This window comes from Eptatretus burgeri, chromosome 10 (assembly GCF_056783735.1).
Source record: "Eptatretus burgeri isolate ZD-2024b chromosome 10, Ebu_testis_v1, whole genome shotgun sequence".
In the NCBI taxonomy this organism is placed as follows: Eukaryota; Metazoa; Chordata; class Myxini; order Myxiniformes; family Myxinidae; genus Eptatretus; species Eptatretus burgeri.
Genome location: NC_140970.1, coordinates 1,045,413 through 1,065,985, shown reverse-complemented (window position 1 = coordinate 1,065,985; position 20,573 = coordinate 1,045,413). Strand labels below are relative to the sequence as shown.

Genomic DNA, 20,573 nt, shown 5'->3' with positions numbered 1-20,573 from the left:
TTGTTTTCCTTTTTGCCCTGGTGATGATTTTGCATGCAGTTCTTTGTACAATCAGTCTATATAGGCTTGAGAAGCTTTTTTTGTTAATACCAGTCACGCATTGGGAAGGAAATCAATCAATAGACACAGTTCTGGCTCGATGGACTTCAACTTTGTTGAAATGCCTTTTGCAGAGAAAAAAAAGGGGGAAAAAAATAAACAAACATAACAAAGCTAAAGACGTATTTCGGCCCCAAAGACCAAAGTACATGGTCAAACAAAGCTGATCAAATTAATGCACATTCACTTCAGCTCCAAGGTTAAAGTTAAATTGTCAAAGAAAAAAACCCCAAAAACATCCTAGCCATTAGGGTGAAAATGCAAGGAAATACTGTTTTCTGTTTGGGGACTACTGGCTGTCACCAGTGTGAAGTGAATTCCCCACAAGAGTTAAGGAGCTGGCACACCATCACATGTGAGATTATATCCACATAGCATCTCTTAAGTGGATCAGTGATCACAGCAGGCTGACACAGAGTTCAACAGTGGGTGATTCTGTGTATTTCTCAGATTGCAACCAAGCCTGAAGTTGCATTTCAACTTTAATACCTTCTTTCCTGGCTACAATTCAAAAACGTTGTCAACCGTTTAAACTGTTTCTTGGGCAAACCACATTTCAAAGTTAACCTTTAAAGCCAGCCGCCGACTGGGCGTCCTCAGTCATACAAAGTCCTTCTTTGGCACACCTGAACTCCTATTCACCGACAAGGCTTTCATCTGCAGCATGATAGAGTACTGCTCTCTCCTCTGGGTTGGATCCCGTACCTCACATCTTGCGCAGCTTGACACCGTGGAAACCAAGGCCTTTAAGATAATTGGAATCTCCTGTGATGAGGCTGAGTCGATCACTTCATCATCACAGAAAGGTCGGTGGTCGCTCTGTCTTCTACTGCCTCCTTTCTCGTCTTTCACCCTCTTATCTGCTCTTTCTGTGCTTTGACTTTCTCCCACCCTCACCCCAGGTTTACACAGGACTTACACAGTCCCCTATTAACCCTTTTCTGACAAAACTGCTTAAAGGTCCCCTGACACGCAAAAGTACTGAAATTTCATTTATATATGTCCTATAGGAGTTTTTCATCGTGATTTCAGATCTGACAATGTTTTTTCACAATACTCGTTCTCTAAAATGTAAAATTAAAAAAAACAAACCTCTTCGGGAACGCCCCTAAAAATTCTCCTGAAAGGGGCGTAATACACATGACGTCAACTACAGGATTACAAAGGCTGCACTTAAATTACTCGGGTTGGTGGTCTACGTGATTCTATTGGCTTTCTGTGTGTTTCCACATTTGATTGGTCGACTCAATCGCTTCATTCATTTCTGCTTTAAAAAACATCGAACATTTGGTTTTGAATAATGGATGGCATGGACTTTCATTTGTCTGGTAACGACAGTGAGTGTGAGAGAAATGAAGGATTTTGGTCTGAATCACATGGAGAATTGTTGGATAACGTAGTCGCGGGAGGTGAGGTTCAGGCAGCTGGAAATGAAATACGGCCTTAGCAGTTCGAGCCCGAAGCAGGACAAGCAGAGGAAAATGGCGATGAAATTCCCGGCGTTCATGATGATCGGGAGGACATCGAAGGAAGACTTGGCAATAAAAACTGGTTAGACTGAATCCTATTCGTAATTCAATAACGTAAATTAGACTTGGATACTGCTCGATATCAGAAATATTTTAGTGAGGTGACGTGACCAGCACAGCTTAGCGGACATGTTTCTCCGCGGCGAATTAATTACAAGCAAGGCCGGAGCATGTCATCGGCCGTATCTCTCCGCGCATTAAACGAAGCAATCTCGCAGTTCGGATACGATGAAAACTTGTGTGCAGAACACACCTTGTGACACAATTGTCTCGAGTAGTCCGATAAATCTGACGTTCTGTTGCATTTTTATTAATTTTATTCCTACTGTCGTCATGTTGCGCCAGTAGAAAACAATAAGCCTGGTGTTGGCTTAGTGGTGAGGTTGGTGGCTTGGGATCCTCGGGTTCTGAGTTCAAGCCTCGTTGGCCGCTGAATTAAAATACACCAGGAGGTTGACTCAGCCTGTCATCCTTCTGAGGTCGGCAAAATGAGCACCAGTGTACTGGTAAGGGGGACACTGCATCATCGGCATAGCCGCGTCCCAACCAATGATGCAACCAGCAGCCACAGGCTGCACTCAATAGAGAGAGAGAGGGAAAGAGGGAGAGGGAGAGGGAGAGGGAGAGGGAGAGGGAGAGGGAGGGAGTGAGAGTAGAAAAAATGAAGAAAAGAGAATAATAAAAGAAAGCTACAGCACGTCAGATTTATCGGCCAAGTCGGACGGACTATGGATTTATCGGCCTAGTTGGACGGACGACGGATTTATCGGACTAGTCTAGACCAGTGTTTCTCAACCGGGGTTCCCCGGAACCCAAGGGTTCCGCGAGAAACAGTAATAAATAGACTAATGTATTTTTGAGTAGTTTTTGTTTGATTTAATATTCGTAATTTTACTATACACGTACGGCATATTGTTGGAAACTCCTTGGTTATTATAATAGAGGCTTCAATCTCTTGTATTATTTACAATTATAATAACCATAGGGAATGTATTTAACGATGTCTATATGGCACCAGTGTGAAACCGCCCTCACTGGTTAGTGGAGGTCCTGTACGCGGCGGATTCGTGTATCATTGAGTGATTGACTCAAGTACGGGACGCATGCACAGTGTCCATCTATCTTCTCTGTGCTTCCAAGCACGAAGTCTCAGTCTCAGTCTCAGTCTCAGTCTCAGTCTCAGTCTCAGTCTCAGTCTCAGTCTCAGTCTCAGTCTCAGTCTCTCTCTCTCTCTCTCTTTATTGCTTCAGCTTTATTTGTTTAAGTTTTGTTGATCAAGTTACATGAGGTGTGTTTTTTAATTGTCAAACAGACTCGGGGTTGACAAACACTTTCAAAAATGAGGTTTTCAAACAAACGAATTTTTTTTTTTTTTGTGAATTAAAACCTCGGTGTGAGTTCTCATAAACGAGCAGTATGTTTTTATTTTCATTGCCAATAAATTTGACAAAAAGGGGGTCATTTTTTCCTTAAACCAGGTATCCGAAAAAAATATATTATATTTACCATGTGAACTACGATAAAAAATATAAAAGAGCTAGATATTAATAATGGTATATAATAATTTTTATGCAGGGGTTCCCTGAGACATGAAAACCATTTCAAGGGTTCCACAAGGGGAAGAATGTTGAGAAACGCTGGTCTAGACTCTAGAGATCTTGTCAATCCACTCTGTGCGAATTTCTGTATGTGACGTCAACGCTGTGATTCGCTGGTCAACCTTTTTTAGGGGCGGGGCAGAGCAATTGTGAAAGGCACCAGAAATGATCGAAATATTGCTCTAATTATCCCATTTTTGATTAAAAAAAAAAATAAAACATGGGTGATTTCTTCACTCGGAAGGTCAAGTTAATATATAAATAACCAGAAAGTTTTGCATGTCAGGGGACCTTTAAATCCAGGATCACTGCTTACCTCCACTCACTTGTTCCCTTTTTTTCCTGCCTTTGGAACCAACTACAAATTCCTCTTCAAACTCATTCTTCCCTCCAGGTCTTCAAGAAAGGTGTTTATCACAATCTCAGATTGTCCCCAATCCAAAGGCATAATCTTTTCTACCCTCGTTAACACCCCCCCCCCACCCCAAGCCCTCTTCCTTTCACATTTGCAGTTTTCCCTCCTTGGAGTTTCTTTCTGTATCTATCTTGTCCACCCCATGCATCATCTCCAGCCCCCCATTCCTCCTCATACCCATTGTTTGTCCAAGTCTCCCTCTATCTCGAACTTCAACTCTGCTGTTGGTGTTTTCCCCCTCTCTTTGCTGTGCCTTTTTGTCCAAGTTACATCCTGATCCGTTCAGTAGACCAGCTTTTCCACGAGCATCGAATATATATACAAAAAACCCAAAATCTGATTTCTCGTATCTGGATCTGGATCTTCACAAAAATCTAATAGATTCGTCCTTGTTACACACAAACCCTGTTTACCAAGTTTTGTCCGAATCCATCCATAACGTTTTGAGATACAGGCATTGTGCTATATCGATAGTAGTTTTTGGCCCTTTCACTCAATGGTGAAGAATCACTTCAATTTTAGTATCTAGATCTGGATATAGGGATCTTCACCAAAATGTAATCAAATTTTTTTTTTTTGTATGCACTGTCGAGGCTCGTATGAGAGCCAACACAGAATGTACAAGGGGAGCAGTAGACAAGAGGGGCAGAAGAGGGAAGGAAAAAACAGTGGGCAACAGAGACACGAGGAGATCTGTGGAGGGGAGAGGGATGGAGCGAGGTACACAGGGTAAACAAGATAGACACTACAGGGACTTTCAGTTCCTTACACGACAGAGACTTTCAGGAAGGAAAGCAGGGAATTTGAAGGCGATGGGTTTTGGGTGTATTAACGGGGATAGAAAATATCGTGGTTTTGGATGGGGGAAGATAAGAGATGGTGGTGAATGGCTGTTTTGAAGGCCTGGAGGGAAGAATGGGATTGAACAGAGTGAGGGAGTTTGTTCTAAAGGTTGGGGGAAAAAAGAGGAATGAAAGAGTAAAGGTGAGCAGTGATTCTTCATTTTGGTAGTTTCACCGGAAGGGGTTGCAGGCGGATCTTGAGTGCTCTGCAGAAATATGGGGGTGGGGGGAGGACATATCTCAGACAGAGCGGGGGGGGGGGGCGGAGAGTAAACGGTAGAAGACAGAAAGACCACTGACCTGCCTGTGATGAGAGTGAGAGACCCAGACTCAGCCTCATCACAGGAGATACCAATGATCCGAAAAGCCTTGGTTTCCACAGCGTGAAGCCGAAAAAAGGTGAGAGGTGGGAGTACCAGCCCAGAGGGGAGAGCAGTACTCCATCAGGATGTGGACAATAGCTTTGTATGTGGTCAGGAGCTCAGGTATGCCAAGGAAGGATTTTGCACGACATAGGATGCTCAGTCGGCGACTGGCTTTGGAGGCCAGCTTGGAAATGTGGCTTTCCCAGGAAATATCATTGCAGATAGTGAGACCTAGAAGCTTGAATGAAAGGACTTCAAAAGGATTGTTGAGAAAGTATATGGGGGGGGGGGGTTCCAGACGGTCCTTTCGGAGACACACAGTGAGAGTGTGAGATTTGTCAGGATTGAAAGACATGTTCCACGTGTTTGACCAGCTTGTGATATTTTTTCCAGATCTGCAGAGAGTGAAAAGGCTCTTGCTTGCCAATCTGTGGGATTACAGATGGTATGGCAGAGGGTGGAGTCATCAGCAAAGATATAAAGAGGATGTTCCAGAGAGTCAGAGAGATCATTGATAAAAACCAGGAAAAGCACAGGGCCCAGAAGACTGCCTCGAGGAACTCCAGCCTGGACAGGAAGAGGGGATGAGAGAACTCCATTGAGGGCCACAAGTTGGCTGCGACAGGAGAGAAACAATTTGTCCTTGTCACACAACCAACCTGTCCATCAAGTTTCGTCCAAATCCGTTCATAACTTTTTTTGATATCCTGCTCACATTCAGACAAAGACAGATAAACGGGGATGAAAACAACCTCCATCCTCCTTTGGTGGTGGAGGTAATGAAAGGATACCAATTCTACAACACTCAAAACCTATTTTAATCACAAAGATCAAAACAGTTGTACGTCTCAAGTAAGAACTTCAGTTGCCGATTTTCCGACTGCCTGGATCATCATGTGGGCTCTTTTCCGAATCGACGTTTCGACCAAATTGTAAATTTCCCCTTCGGAAATGATCAAAATATATTAACTCCCCTCAAAAAAATCCTCCCAAAATTTTCTTTCCTTCCTTCCTTCCATGTCAGTGCTGCCTCAACCAAGAGTGGCTCGAATGGTTAAAATGAATGAGTGGTTAAAATAAGTCCTCACCATGGGCTCATCTGTATTCTTCTGAAATTGCACCAAACGCACCCTCGTGACATTCTCCATGTCCAGGTCTCCATTGGGACTCTCTGGTGATTCCACATTAAGGAACGGTGAAGTTGGTGGAGGCGTCACCCTCAGGGCCTCATCACTATATACCTCGTGAGCAACAACATCATGTGCTTGAAGCAGAGCCTGGCAAGAGGGGAAAGGGGGGAGGGGGGAGGAGGACAGAACATGAATGGCGTGATGGTATTCGTTTGGCAAAAGGTGCACGTAAACTTGGGACTCAGGCAGTCAGGCACTGCCTCGAGGAATGGGGACAGGGTCAGGTAGGAATGAATGCTACCACTGCAAAGTGAATAGAAAGAGATGAGTGAGTAGAAACATCACCATAAAATGAGGCTGAGTAATGAGACTCCTTAGCTCCTTGGCGTCCTGATTCGGATAACCAGCAATTGTGTCCAGTGTCTGTGAAAAACATTTGAACCATCATTTGCATTTGGTGAAATATTCATCAGATGACGTGCAAGAATTGGTGTGATCATACTGTTACGGATCTGGAAACCATTGGATTCAATAAACAGATGTCCCAAAAGTCAGTTATGTCGTTAAGTATGTGTGTAGTTAGATCCCTTTCCTTTTATCTAGTGGGAGAATCAAAGGCGTGCGTTGCGATTTCTTTTTAGTTAGGTTATTAAATCTTTACATCCAACGAACAACCAACAACCATTCCATTCCCCATCACAATCCACTACCCACCCGCTGTCTACAAGCACTCTGACTTGCCAAGGCAGGGTCTTGCAGCCGTTCCTTGCCACTTCCACCAGCGTTCCTTCCACGGGCGTTGTGGCTCTTGCACGACGGCCTGTGCGGCATTAATACTGTTGCCCGTCGGGTATGAACCCGCGTGGAAGACTGGCTGGGGTTTCCCGGCAGGGGCCGTTGCAGCGTTGATAGTGTTACTCGTCGAGTGTGGGCCCGCGTGGAGGAATGGCTGGGGTTTCCCGGCAGGGGCCAAGGTCCCACCCCGGAAAGGTGGGCCGTAGGACCTGTCCAATCAGAGGCGGACAGCAAGGTGTGTTCACCAAAGCCCCTCCCCGCTGAGGGAGGTCCATAAATTCCTGAGCACTCTCTGAGGCAGGTGGTCTTTTTGAGGTCTTGGGTGGTCTTTCTGAGGTCTTGGAGAGTCTTTTTGGGGTCTTGGAGAGTCTTTTAAAAGTTCTTTTAAGAGTTTTTGGTGGGCGTCGAGGCGGCGAACGTGTCTCTGCTGGCCCTCTACGAGGAAGGGAAGAGTGACCGCGACCCCCCTCTGTGGACCCCGGCCATTCACCACCCGAGCTCCACCACGAACCTCATGTCCCACACGTGCGACGAGGGACCAAACCAGCGACCTTTGTCAGGTGCCGCATCGTGGAGCACACCCTTCCTCTGACGGTCAGGTTCACCACCGAACTCGGGCCCCCAGCTTGTCTCTCTCCACGGCTGCGAGGGTCCAATAAAGACTTTGGGTTTCTTTTCATTTTGTGTGTGTGTGTCTGCGTGTGGGCCCGTCTTTAAGTGGAACTGAATAAATGCTTTTGGATCATTGTAAATACTTCTTGCATATTCGCATTGTCTTGCTTTGTGTCTTCATTTATTGTGAATAAAACTTGTTAGAAATGTTCCCAGTCCGTTTCCGTCCTATCTTGAATTGGTCCAGCATGGTTCGGATCTGAATTTAGGCGGGTTTTATCCCCGATAATCCGTTCATCCCAGACGGCACGGCTTTGGCAGTTTCTGCTCGGCTGCACCGGAACCGGAGTTGGTAGTTGGTAGTTGGAACTCTACCACAGTCGGTAGAGTGACCCAGTTCGAGCAAGACGTGCCGAGGGCGTGGTTTCCCCGGTAGTCGAAATCGCGTAGTTAATTAGGTAAATTGGTTATAGACAAATAGACCCTACGCTACGCGGTTGAGATATTGGCGACCACAGTCGGTTAATCGACCTGCCGGCTCGCGGAGTTATCCGAGCGACGGCCTACAATTCCGAGGAGTTTGGTGGGAGACGACATAAACCTCCCCCACCTCGTGGTCGTTCTCGCCACCGACCCCCGGCCCACAACAATATTAATTGCATCTAAACTCAAATGTCAAAAAGTGGAAACCACTAGATCCGATCATTATTTTCACTTTACATGCTCATATTAAAAACTGCAATTTTTACCGCATTTCTCAGTAATTTATGTGAGGGCAGCTATGTCTTGTCCATGACTGGCCGAAATGCACAACGTCATGTGCTTTTGTGCAGCCAGAGACCCAAAAGGTAAAACATGGCTCCTTCCCCCCCCCCCCCCACTGCAGCAATATTTGCTGGTTAAGTGGTGTAATGGTTAGTTAGTGTGTCCGCTCCGAGTTTAGGTCGACGGTTCGAACCACGACCAAGTAATAGCAAAGACATTAAAAAATGGTATGTGCTGCTTTCTTGCTTGACACTCAGCATGACTACTGGGACATAAATCCCCATGACTACTGGGATCATAATTGTGAATTTTCACGTCAATTGATGAAGCGGTTAAAGAGAAAGAATTTTTTAAAGATTTTCATTCAATCCAATATGGCTGCTAGACCATGTGACCCATTAATTATTTGTGAACAATTTGTTATCCCCAAAGCTTGGGAAACATGTGAGTGAATTTCCCCTCAATCTGTCAAGCTGTTGTGCTTGACTGTTGTGGAGAATGAGGTTTATAAAGGTTTATTCTTCAAAAAATCATAGCTGCCAAAGCATGTGATCTATGACATCATAGGAGGAGAACTTTTTGTTCCACATGGATAGGCGATTATACCTGTTAATTTTCGCCTTGATCTGTTCAGCTGTTTCGGAGAAGAAGCTTTTTGAAGGTACTTATGTTAAAAAATTATGGCTGCCGAACCACGTGACCAATGACGTCATAAATCCGCCCCCCCCCCCCATACAATTTAACCCAAGATGACCCTCAAAAACTTTCATACTGATCGGATAAAGTGTTTTTTTGACAAATGCAATTATGATGTCATAACATCAAAAAATAAAAATCACACTTATATCCCATGTGAAGTACTCGACATGTGCTAAGTTTCAATTCATTTTTTCAGAGAGCGGTTTTGGAGGTTGAGGTCCAAAGTTTTTCCTTTTTCCAACATGGCTGCTACACCACATGACCTATGACATCATAATCATCATTGAAACATTCTACATGAGTCAAAGGTGAATCCAGAAATTTTTTAGGTGGGGGGGGGGGTTAAGTGGCTTTAGGTTAAGATGTTCTTATATTGTGAAATATGCCACCAAGCCTATTTCAAGTCAATGTAATCGTCGAGGAAAACCCGGTTATTCTATCCAGAGCTGGCAGTGTTCGACCATAAATTTACTTTCTCCACAGGAAAATTTGGGAATATCGAGCTACTTGATGAAAAGGTCTCAGGCCCATCACTATTTGATTCTAAAGAAAAGCTGAAGATTTTGGAATCTTTGCGACAGATATTTACAACAACAGTGTAAATACACAAAATATTTCCAATACAAATCAATGAAAATATTGAACGGATAATCACAAAAAGCGGCGAAATGACCCCAAATACTAAACCTAAACTCACCATTGCGGATCATCAGATCATCAATTATAATAATGGATGATGTAGCCACTGAAACTTTGAATTACCTGGTGAAATACTTCAGGATTGTACTGTGCTTTGCTGAAGGAAATGATCCCGAAAATGTTGCCTTTCTCTTCGGAGCCACAACTAAACACTGAGTCGCAGGGATTAATACAGAACCAGCGGCGAAAGGTATCGCGGCTCGGATTAATTGCTGAGTGAAAGCAAAAAACTTGTGATTGCCGATTGTCCAGTGATATCTCGCATGACGATCATGTGACATAATTATAAGGGCGGAGGGGAGTGGGGTTCATGTGCACCTGGTGAACGCCCCCACCCCCCCCCCGATCCACCATTGTGAGTAGTCGTACCTATGGTGAAAATTTTGTCAATCGGATAAGCGGTTGTAGGGAAAACAGAAAATGAGCATGGATGGACAGACAACCTGAAAACATCGTGCCTCTGGTGACTTCCTTGTATAAATCCCTGCGAGGCATAAAAAAAATTTACATCAGATCATTGGCCTACAGACCTCGATCAGGCCTTGTGTTAGCGAATACACTGCCTGCGTTATTTTCCTGAAAGCAATCGAGTAACGTATTGTGAAGATTGTATGTTGAGGTTGTAGTGAATTGTCAACAAAACAAATTTAATTATAATAGTGTTTACATGGGCGCCTGTTAATAAGAACATTGCTTTACACAGGTTTATTATAACAGTTCTGTGTTTATGCCTCAAGCAAGTATGGTACTTAGATACTGTCGCATTCGAGTAACATGTATTATGAACATCGTATGTGGAGGTCATATTATGTATACAAGCTAATAACGGAAATTGTGTATTCACCTGGAACATTTTTCCTCTATGTGTAATCCTCCGTCTCTGTAAGATCCGTCTGTTGCTTTTTTAACTTTAAGCTACCGAGTGACGAAGATCGGCATTGTAAATTGCCCAGCGGAGCACTTCTGGAACTCCCAAGAGAACACTTCTGTTAAGAAATATCTTAACCTACCTTACGTGCATTATACATACTGCCACATGGCACCAAAAAGACCCCCTGATGGGCAGAAACAAATCAGTTGCTAAGGGAATGACAGTCTGCAAGTCACTTGAGAATCAAGAGCAAACGCAGGGTCGCCCTGAGGATCAATGTGTAAGACAAGCAGCTTTCAGGTCAGCTGAGACTACAGGACAGACACAGGCTCGGGATGAGGATCAACACATGCAACAAAAGCAGCCTTCAGGACAGCATGTTGGGCTTCCTTACAAGGTGAAGCATTTTTTTTTTACATGTCCAAGGGAATTTCGCAATGGCCAAGATTGATAATAATTCATGCAAAACCATAATGCCAACATTCCACAATTTGTCATCCAATAAATATTTTAATATATATTGCATTGAATTCTTCCAAGCAACGCTGGGTACTTCAGCTCGTATATACTGTCGGACCCCAACATTCGTGGTTCCCCTATTCGTGGATCATAAAATGTGACCTGCTTCTCCATTCACAGCCCTGTGCTTCATGTATTTGCAGTTTTTTCGTTGGTGCAATCGTGTTTTTTTTTGCGTTTTTGCAGTTTTTCAAGGCCGCATTCGATATCTTTTCGCATTTTTGAGGGTTTTTTTTCAAGTTTTTGCTGGTGTATTTGCCGTTTTTTTTTTTCACATTTTCGCGTGAATATTTGCGGGGTTTTTTTTTTTTAACACTTTCGTGGAAGTATTTGCGGTTTTTCACAGGACTTGTGATTTCTCCTTCTGAATCACAAACCGCCGGGAACCTATCCCCCTTTTTCCCATTGAAACAATGCCTTGACATTCGCAGATTCAACATTCGCAGCATTTTACAGGAATGCATTTACTACAAATGTTGTCCGACAGTATATATTATAGACTAGTGGGGTATCCTTACACATTGTAAGCAATAATGAACCATGTTTTCACATTGTCTCGAGTCGCTCACCTGCAGTAGTGAGTACAACAAGGCTGCACTTATTTTCAGATATTTTCATTTACGGACACAGTTTCCGATGGTTCTGTGATTTTTTTTTTCTTGGTGTATCAGCTTTGATGTAACATCTGCACATGAAATTTCAGCTTTCTACATCACCCGGATAGTACTGAACATTAATATCAGTCAGTCAGTTAGTTAGTGAATGGTTGGAATGAGCTTTAAATATTATGAGCAGGGTGTGCTTACACATTGTAAGCAACAACAAATTGTGCTTTCCTATTGTCCGAGCTCGCTCACCTGCATTTGTTTTTTTCATTTACAGATGTTTCTAATGGTTCTGCAATTTTTCCTGGTGTATCGGCTTCGATGTCTGTCAGCACACAAAATTACCGTGCTTCCCCATTGTCTCGGGTCGCTCACCTGCATTTGATTTTTCATTTATTTATATTTTCATTTACAGATGCTTTCCGACAGTACTGTGAATTTTCCTGGTGTGTCGGCTTCGACGTCCGTTGGTACATGGGTCGCTCACCTGCATATTTTCATTTTCATTGATGGACCCTTTCCATCAGTTCTGTCATCCCCCCCGCCCCCACCCCGGTGTATTGGCTTTGATGTCCATCTACATGCAAAATTTCAGTTTTCTACGTCACCCGGAAGGTACCGAATATTAACATCAGTCAGTCAGTGAGTCAGTGAGTGGTTAGAATGAGCTTTAGATATATATTTTTTTCATCATATATTTGTGTATAAAATACCATAAGTTGGTGCTTACCCCCCATTGTTCTGATCCCACTCATCCACTGCTCGCACCCCTACCGCGAGTGAATTTATGTTGATAAACTGTTAAATTGAATTGATACAGTGTAAATGTAGAGCAGGCTTGATGGACCAAATCACCTCTTCTGTGATGCAAGGTGTGTGTGTGTGTGTGTGTATGTGTGTGTGTATGTGTGTGTGTATGTGTGTGTGTATGTGTGTGTGTATGTGTGTGTATGTGTGTATGTGTGTGTGTGTGTGTGTGTGTGTGTGTGTGTGTGTGTGTGTGTGTGTGTGTGTGTGTGTGTGTGTGTGTGTGTGTGTGTGTGTGTGTGTGTGTGTGTGTGTGTGTGTGTGTCCTTTCATTGATGATATATATTGTTACGGCTGTGGAAATTCGCATTACACCATAAAGGGCCCTCAGGTGAGATATCTTCATAGATACATGTGTAGTTAGCCCAAACCCGTTGTATAGTTGGAATTTATGTGATTCATCCGGGCTGCGACGCTTTGAGTTAGCCATTTTTTCTTTTCTGTCGTTATTTTGAACCAACCACGTCTCAACCGCCATCACACAACAACCACCTTAACCACCACGCCAGCCATCGTCACCAACTACAACCACGCTCCAACCTGCAGACAACAACCACAACGCCAACCCTCACCACAGAAGACCCTCCACCACCTTCGCCTTTACCTTCACCAATTCATCCCACATCATTGCTTCCACGGCCATTCCCGCACCACCTGTTAACACTGTACGTCGGGCTGTCTCGGGCCCGTTTGGCGATTGGTGCCGAACGCGCCGAGCCGCGAGCGCGAATGGCAGCCTTTCCGAGGGGAAAATTCGGATCAGAAACGCTTCACGCCCACTTCTCCTCCGTCCAATTGGCGAGCGCGGGGCAGCTTGGCCCCGCCTCCAAGCGTGTGTATGTGAAGTCCGTATATGCAAATTTTAGGATCAGGAGAGGTTCACGCCCATTTTTGCCCAACCAATGGCTGACCGGGGGGGCGGCGTGGCCCCGCCTCCAATTGCGTTCTGATCCTAAAATTTGCATATTGGCTGCTCCTGCCGCCTATAAAAAGGCGAGCGCAAGGCGAATTAAAGCGAGTTGGGTTTTGGAGTTGCTTGGAGAGTGTCGTCGAGAGGTTGCTCTTGGGGACAAGGAGCGTTGCGTTGGCGGAGTTGAGGGGAGTGAGCGCGGTGGAACAGCAAGCAAGGGAGCTCGGGTCCGAGGCAAGAAGGACGGCGGTCGGCGACGAGGTTGCGGTGTGGGGGATCGCTCGTCTCGTTGTGGGACCCAAGCCAGCCAGCCATTCCCCTCCCCCAGGGCATCAACAATTCCCCCTTTCCCCCGCACTGAGATAGTGCAAAAGGGGGCCCCGTTCCCACCCCACCCCAAAACGTCGTGCCAACGAAACCCGCCAAGGGGCACAGCGGCGCGGCCACATTTGCGGCTTGCCCGCCAACGCGTCACGAGGACGTGGGTAAGACCTCCCCGGTCTCGCGGACCTGGCCGCTCCTCCAGGTCACGCGCACATTTGGCCTACGGGCCTGTCTGCCTCCTTGTCTGTGAGGGTGACTTTTTTCCTTTGCTTTGTGTAAATGTGTGTTGGCGCCGTCTGTGAAGTGAAACTGTATAAGTGTTGCCGTGTGTGCGCGTATTCGGTTTTAACTGCTTTTCTTCTTGCATTTGCTTTTTGTGTATGGCGGTATATACGTGCTTTCCGTGTGTCGCATAATAAAGTGCTTGCATGTTGAACTGTGCCCGTTTCGCTTCGTCTCCTTCCTTTTAAATGACTCTCCATCCTGCTTCACGTAAGGGGTTCGTAGTGGGTGCAACATCCCGGTAATTAATCTGAACCGTCCAGGTCGACGATAACACCGCTCGGTTATCCCGATAGCACGGAACGGGCCGCCCAAGCGGCTTGTGGCGAGGTACGATCGCCCGGTTTACCATCCGCATGGGTACTTAGGTAGGTCGAGTTTAGCGAACAACCATATCCTACGCGGGTGGCCGATTGGCACGATTGTGGTGAGGTCGAAAGGCCCATCCGTGACTGGCTCCAGGCGATAGTTCCCAGAGGGTCACGACTGAATTGTCCGTCCGGTGGGCGACGTGCCGCGATTCGAGTTACGTGGCCGTTCGCATGCTGGCGGGCGCGAATTCGCAACAATATTTTAACACTTTCCATGCAGTGACATGTATCTGTCTGCATGTACACATATTTTTGTGATGCAGCTCTTCCACAAGCCTTATATTAGAGCCTGTGAACAAAATAAGAAAACTGCACATTTTGTGAATATAGAGGTACAGTGACAAGTTAGATTATGATCTGACATTTGACTTCTCAATATTTTGAAATTTCCATTGACTTTCTCTACAAGTTAAAATTTTCTAACTTGCTTCATTTCTGAGAATAAATGCATTTAAACAAGGCATTGACCTCAGGGTTGTGCAAGCGTTTAGGGAAGTCATACTGATAGCGTTTAGAAGTAGGGTCCTCACGTGGCGTAATGGTTTTGAGTGGAACCAGTGTTTTCAGTTATAGTCACTGCTTGGCAAGAACAATTCCATATTCCCAATAAGGAAGTTAAATGTGGAATTAGGGTTCCTCATCAGGAAAGATGATTAAAATAAACAGGGTTGTATAAATTAGAACTGCATGGGAAGTGTTCAAATATCACAAGGTATCACTCACTCTTACTTACTCTCTTACTCTCTTACTCTTACTCTCTCTCTTACTCTCTTACTCTTACTCTCTCTCTTACTCTCTTACTCTTACTCTCTCTCTTACTCTCTTACTCTTACTCTCTCTCTTACTCTCTTACTCTCTTACTCACTTACTCTCTCTCTCTCTCTTACTCTCTCTCTCTCTCTTACTCTCTCTCTCTCTTACTCTCTCTCTCTTACTCTCTTACACACACACACACACACACACACACACACACACACACACACACACACACACACACACACACACACACACACACACACACACACACACACACACACACACACACACACACACACACACACACACACACGCGCACGTTCTCCAAAACCATAAAGTAGCCTGAAATTTTGCATCCATACAAACGGAACTCCAAGAGAGAATATTGGGTGTTTTGGTTAAGTACAACACCCCTTTTCAAGATAATTAACAGCCATATTTAGTATCCTTAATCAGGCGTGATCCTCAGCCACCTCGCTCACTGGGGTCTTAAGGCATATTCTCGGTTACCAAGCTGGGGTCTAAAGCCACTATATTTTTTGACCTGCTCAACCTTGCCTTGACTTGAAGCAGGCCACAACAAATTTCTGAACGAAAAAGTTATTTTTTCCCCACTTTCCTCACTCATATTATCGAATGCCTGTTCATCAAAGCTACGAATCACTGGGTACATGGCAATGCTTATAAACGCCCGGAGACCTCAGTGTTCGTTGCTTTATTTCATTTCCGCACATGCGATCACCACAAGTATCTCTGGTACAACAGGCGGCGATTGCCAAACTGACAATGTGAAATTTTCTTTTCCATGACGTTTCTCGTGTTTGTTCTTCCATTATACGACCCGTCACTTTGGCATAGGTAAATACAAATAAAAATCAAACGTTTCGCTTTTAAAAGTTTCTTGAAAAGTTTCATGTATTGCGTGGTAAAGCCACTTGGCACGTTCTTCAACTCTCAATTGCGATATCATGTTTCTACACTGGAGGTAGGAAGGCAAAATAAATTATGTGATCACAATGTGAAAAAAAAATCTTGTCAGTTCTGAAATAAAGAATTACCACATCATGGCAGGATAGCCACGAGGTATGCATGCTCACTCTGTGTAGCCTGGATTCAAATCCCAAACCAGCTCTAAACTGTCCTCCTGGTGTTTCACAGGCCGGATTATTCATCATCTGTGTGTGTTGTCTCTCGGATGGACGATAAACTGTGCGTCACATCTGCCGGATGTGATATCATCTGCCGGATGCCGGATATTGTATCCATCACCCCCTCTCCCTCTTTCTGACACCTCTCTCCCTCTCCGACCCCTCCCCTCTCTCTACTCCTCTATCGCTCTCCATCCCAACCCTACCTGTGGTCCCCCACCTTTCCCCGCTGTTGAGGGGACTGCAGCATGTACAAATCAGATGTGGAGCCAACCAGTGGGGTGGAAAGGTCGCTGCATGTACGAGATGTTGGTTTTGAATGCTCCTGCCCCAGGTCTCAAAGTGTGTGTGTGTGTGTGTGTGTGTGTGTGTGTGTGTGTGTGTGTGTGTGTGTGTGTGTGTGTGTGTGTGTGTGTGTGTGTGTGTGTCGTTGATTGGTAACTACATATGTGGGTTTCAGAATGTGGAATGGAGTCCTCCCCAGGCAGGCTCAAAGCATCCACCTTCATTTCGGTAAGGGGTCATGATTCATGGACCAAGCTGTGAAGTTTTCTGTTCTCAAAGTTTTGTGCCGAGGGCTCTCTTCAGGACCATCGCTGAGCCCCGGACAGCTTCCAACTGCAGTTCGTTTGTAATAATATTCCCAGGGATGGTTTTTAGCTTACCTGTAATGTAGTTCCGGGGATCTTATGGGATGGCGCGTCGTCTGTCCGTCTGTCCATCCACAAATACTTGCAACTTCTTCTCAGAAACTGCACATACAATTTCAATGAAATTTGACCACAACCTTCATCACCCATGATGTACCAAGGTTTGTTCATGGCATAAAAAAATCCATAGGTATTCACTTTCTGCTCCATTATATACTTTGTGGGTCATCCATGCCTACCAGTGGTTGCCTGGTTATCTTACTTATCCAGCCGCTACCAGGTGAGCGCCCAGGGGTATTGCCCCATGTTTAATATCTCTGTGAGGTTCTTTGTCATCATTCCTGTGGGTCCAGCTATCATTAGTACGACTTTGGCATTCTTCAGCTTCCAGGATCTTTTCACTTCATTCTTGAGGTCTTGGCGTTTGGTCGTTTTCTTGATTTCTGGAACGTTTAGTCCAAATTCACTGGTTATAACACCTCAATCAGCATTGCCTTCTTCTCTCTTTTTTGTACCCAAGTATGATATTTGGTCGCAATACTTTGTTTTGGATGTTCACGCTCGATGTGATCATTAGGCCGTACGTGAGCAGTAAGTACTTCCATGTTTTCAGTCCATGCTGGTTCATGTTCCCACAAATTTTCTGGAACTGGGGTGTCAAAGTTTTTGCAGATGTGCCAGCAGATTACTTTCCAAATTCTGTGGTGTCATGTGTACAACTGTTCTGACATGAGTATTTTCGTGTGTGTGTGTGTGTGTGTGTGTGTGTGTGTGTGTGTGTGTGTGTGTGTGTGTGTGTGTGTGTGTGTGTGTGTGTGTGTGTGTTTGGTCATTAAGCATAACATCATTCTCTTTACTAACCCCACCTCCACCTCTTTTTCTCTCTCTTTCTCATCCCTCACTCCTGCAGTATGTAACAACGTTTGGTGAGACATAGCTCTCCCCACCCCCCCCCCTTCCCAGCCTCCCCTCCCTCCTGCCTCCTCTCTCTCTGCTCCCTCTCTCTTTCCCTCCACCTCCCTTCTCTCTCTCCCCCTTCACATCCCCCCCGTCAGCAAAGCAACGGGTTGTATTTTTGCTCGTGCATAATAACTAGTAATCCCAACTAGTAATCTAGTTTACTAGTAATCTAGATTACTAGTACCCAACTAGTAATCTCTGAGGTAACCTTCCAGCCTGACATACTCCCATTCACAAACACTCTTTGCTTCCTGTGTGGTACCTTACCAAATGCTCTCGGAAAGTCTGGATACACCACTCTACACTACCATCCACTGCGCTTCGCTCATCAAAAACTGCTTCATATAAAGCTAATAAATTAGTTTAAAATGACCTCCCTTTGGTAAATCCCTGCTGACTGCCTTTAATTAGTTTGTATTTATTACGTCAGTCACCGAATGTGGATTGAGGTTATGTTTTCACTGATGTTTGTCTGTCTGTGAGCAGGATATCTCCAAAAGTTATCGACGGATTTGGATAAAAGCTTGTGGATAGGTGTGAAAAGTACAAATTGATTTGATTTTGGTGAAGATCCGGATACTAGAATTAAAAAAATTACCCCCGTGCGGGAGTGACGGTCATCTCTGCGAGAAAATATATAGCCTCCTGAAAGTAGGGCAGTTTTTGCAAACTTTGAAGTCACGTGATACGAAAGCGAATATCGAAAATCCGGCCTGACAAAATTTAGATATTGTCCCCTAGATTTATATGCCACAATTAAATTCAAGATTGCTTGAGAAATGTAGGAGGAGATAGATTTTGAAAATCGTCATTTTCGCATGAAAATCGTCATTTTCGCATTTTTTGCCAACTTTCAAGTCACATGACACGAAAACGAAAGCGAATATCGAAAATCCGGCCCGATCAAAATTTAGATATTGTCCCATAGATCCATATGCCACACTCAAATTGAAGATCGCTTGGGAAATGGCGGAGGAGATAGAATTTGAAAATCGTCATTTTCGCAACGGACGGACGGACTGATCGAAGGACATCTACACCAATATTATTAGGTCATGCTCGAAGAGATGACGTTAAAAGTGATTTTTCACCATTGAGAGATAGGACCAAAAACGATATACTGTATATAGCACACAATAACTCAGTCAAGGATGCATTTGGATGAAACTTGGCGAACAGGTTGGGTGTGTGACCACAACAAAAGAAATCGATTTTGGTGAAGATCCGAATCCAGATAGGAGAATTAAAACAACATTTTAAAGTGATTTTTCACCATGAAGATATGGGGCCAAAAACTATGCACTAGTATAGCATGATATTTCAAAAAATTAAGGATTGCTTGGAACAAAACGAGATGGATGAGTTGGTATGTGACAAAAACAAGCAGATTCGATTTTGGTTCAGGTCTGGATGCAGATCCGGCCTATCAGTGGGATACAACACGTAAACTGCTCAGTCTGAGCAGAAGTATGCTCTCTCCTGAGTGCCATTCTACTTTAAATTGTTCCTCATCTGGTCCCTTATTATATTAACGTTTCCAACACCTTCCCTTCAACTGAAGTCAAACTAACAGGTCTATACTTCCCCAATTCTTCTCTGGTCCTTTCTTAAATAATGGTGTTACATATGCTACTCTCCAATCCTCCGGTATTTGTCCCGGCTCCAGTGAGCCATTAAAGATGTTGGCTAACATCCCGCTTACCTGCTCTGCCACTTCCCCTCAAAACTATGATCTGGCCCCTGGGGTTTTAGTTTTTCTAGCTGTTTTTTTATTTTAAACTTCCTCCACTCTAACTTGGATCTTGTCCAAAAGCCCTTCATCACCTCTTTCATAGATACTCTCAGCCATTGGTAAATCCCCTGACTGTTCTTGTGTCGATGTTGAAACAAAATAACTATTAAGTGAGCCTGCCATCTCACTTTCATGACTAACCAATCTCTCTGTACTAAACCTCAATGAGCAACATTTATATTAACTCTTATGTACTTAAAGAAAGCCTTTCTAAACATGAAAGCAAATTCAATCAAATTTTCTCATTTCTTTATAGTGAGCAGATGACTAATTTAAAGAAGGGGGAGGGGAAGAGGAAGACAACCCAGCAAACATTTTGCACAGACTGTTGACAGTATGAGCAACAGTCGGGAAGTGTAATCAATGCCAGGACAGCGGAAATGTTCCGCAAAACACAAAATGTTTCGGAGAGCAAAGACTAAACTAGACTACGTAAATTAGAACAGAAGCACGTGCTGTTATTGTTCCCGTCCTACATTTAAATTTTTATTGACAACAAAAATGACCTGATTTTTTTTTTTTTAAACAAAACTTAATTCCCAAAATAAATTTATAAAATTTCATAGACTTCCTCATTTGAAAATAACGCAAAACATGAGATGTGAAAATGAACTTTATGCTTTCGAATAACTTCTGAGTACCGCTGGTGTTTTCAAAGGCACAGCGAGGCTTCGGTGATGCACTCAGAGTGTGAGTCCATCAGCAAAGTCACAAACTTGTTTGAATGAGAGTCAGCTAATCACTCCATACCAATGGCAAACAAGAAGCTTGTTATTCAATCTGACACTTTACCATATAGTTACATAACCAAGGTACTATTTAGGAAGGTAGAGGAAAAGGAAATGCTAAAATAGGATTAAACAGCTATCAAACAGAAGCACGACAACAGGCAAGAGGTAAGCTATAGAATGTTATGAACCCAGCAAGCAAGTCAGCCAACCAGACAAAACAAGTCATTATCCAGACTGCATGGCAGACATAAAAAAGAAAGAAAAAAAACAAAAAGGAAGGAATTAGACAGTGGAGAATC

General features: G+C 44.1%; 1 protein-coding gene across 3 annotated transcripts in view; it reads right to left on the bottom strand.

Moving 5' to 3' along the window:
* The window catches only part of CASK (calcium/calmodulin dependent serine protein kinase), a 328,238-nt gene that overhangs the window by 152,528 nt on the left and 155,137 nt on the right, over positions 1-20,573 (bottom strand). For all 3 annotated transcript variants that reach the window (XM_085896794.1, XM_085896793.1, XM_085896792.1), the window contains exons 14-15: positions 6,324-6,401; positions 5,937-6,125 (exon numbers count right to left, since the gene is read on the bottom strand). In XM_085896794.1, the coding sequence (XP_085752920.1) occupies positions 5,937-6,125; positions 6,324-6,401 (267 nt within the window). The remainder of the gene's footprint in view (positions 1-5,936; positions 6,126-6,323; positions 6,402-20,573) is intronic.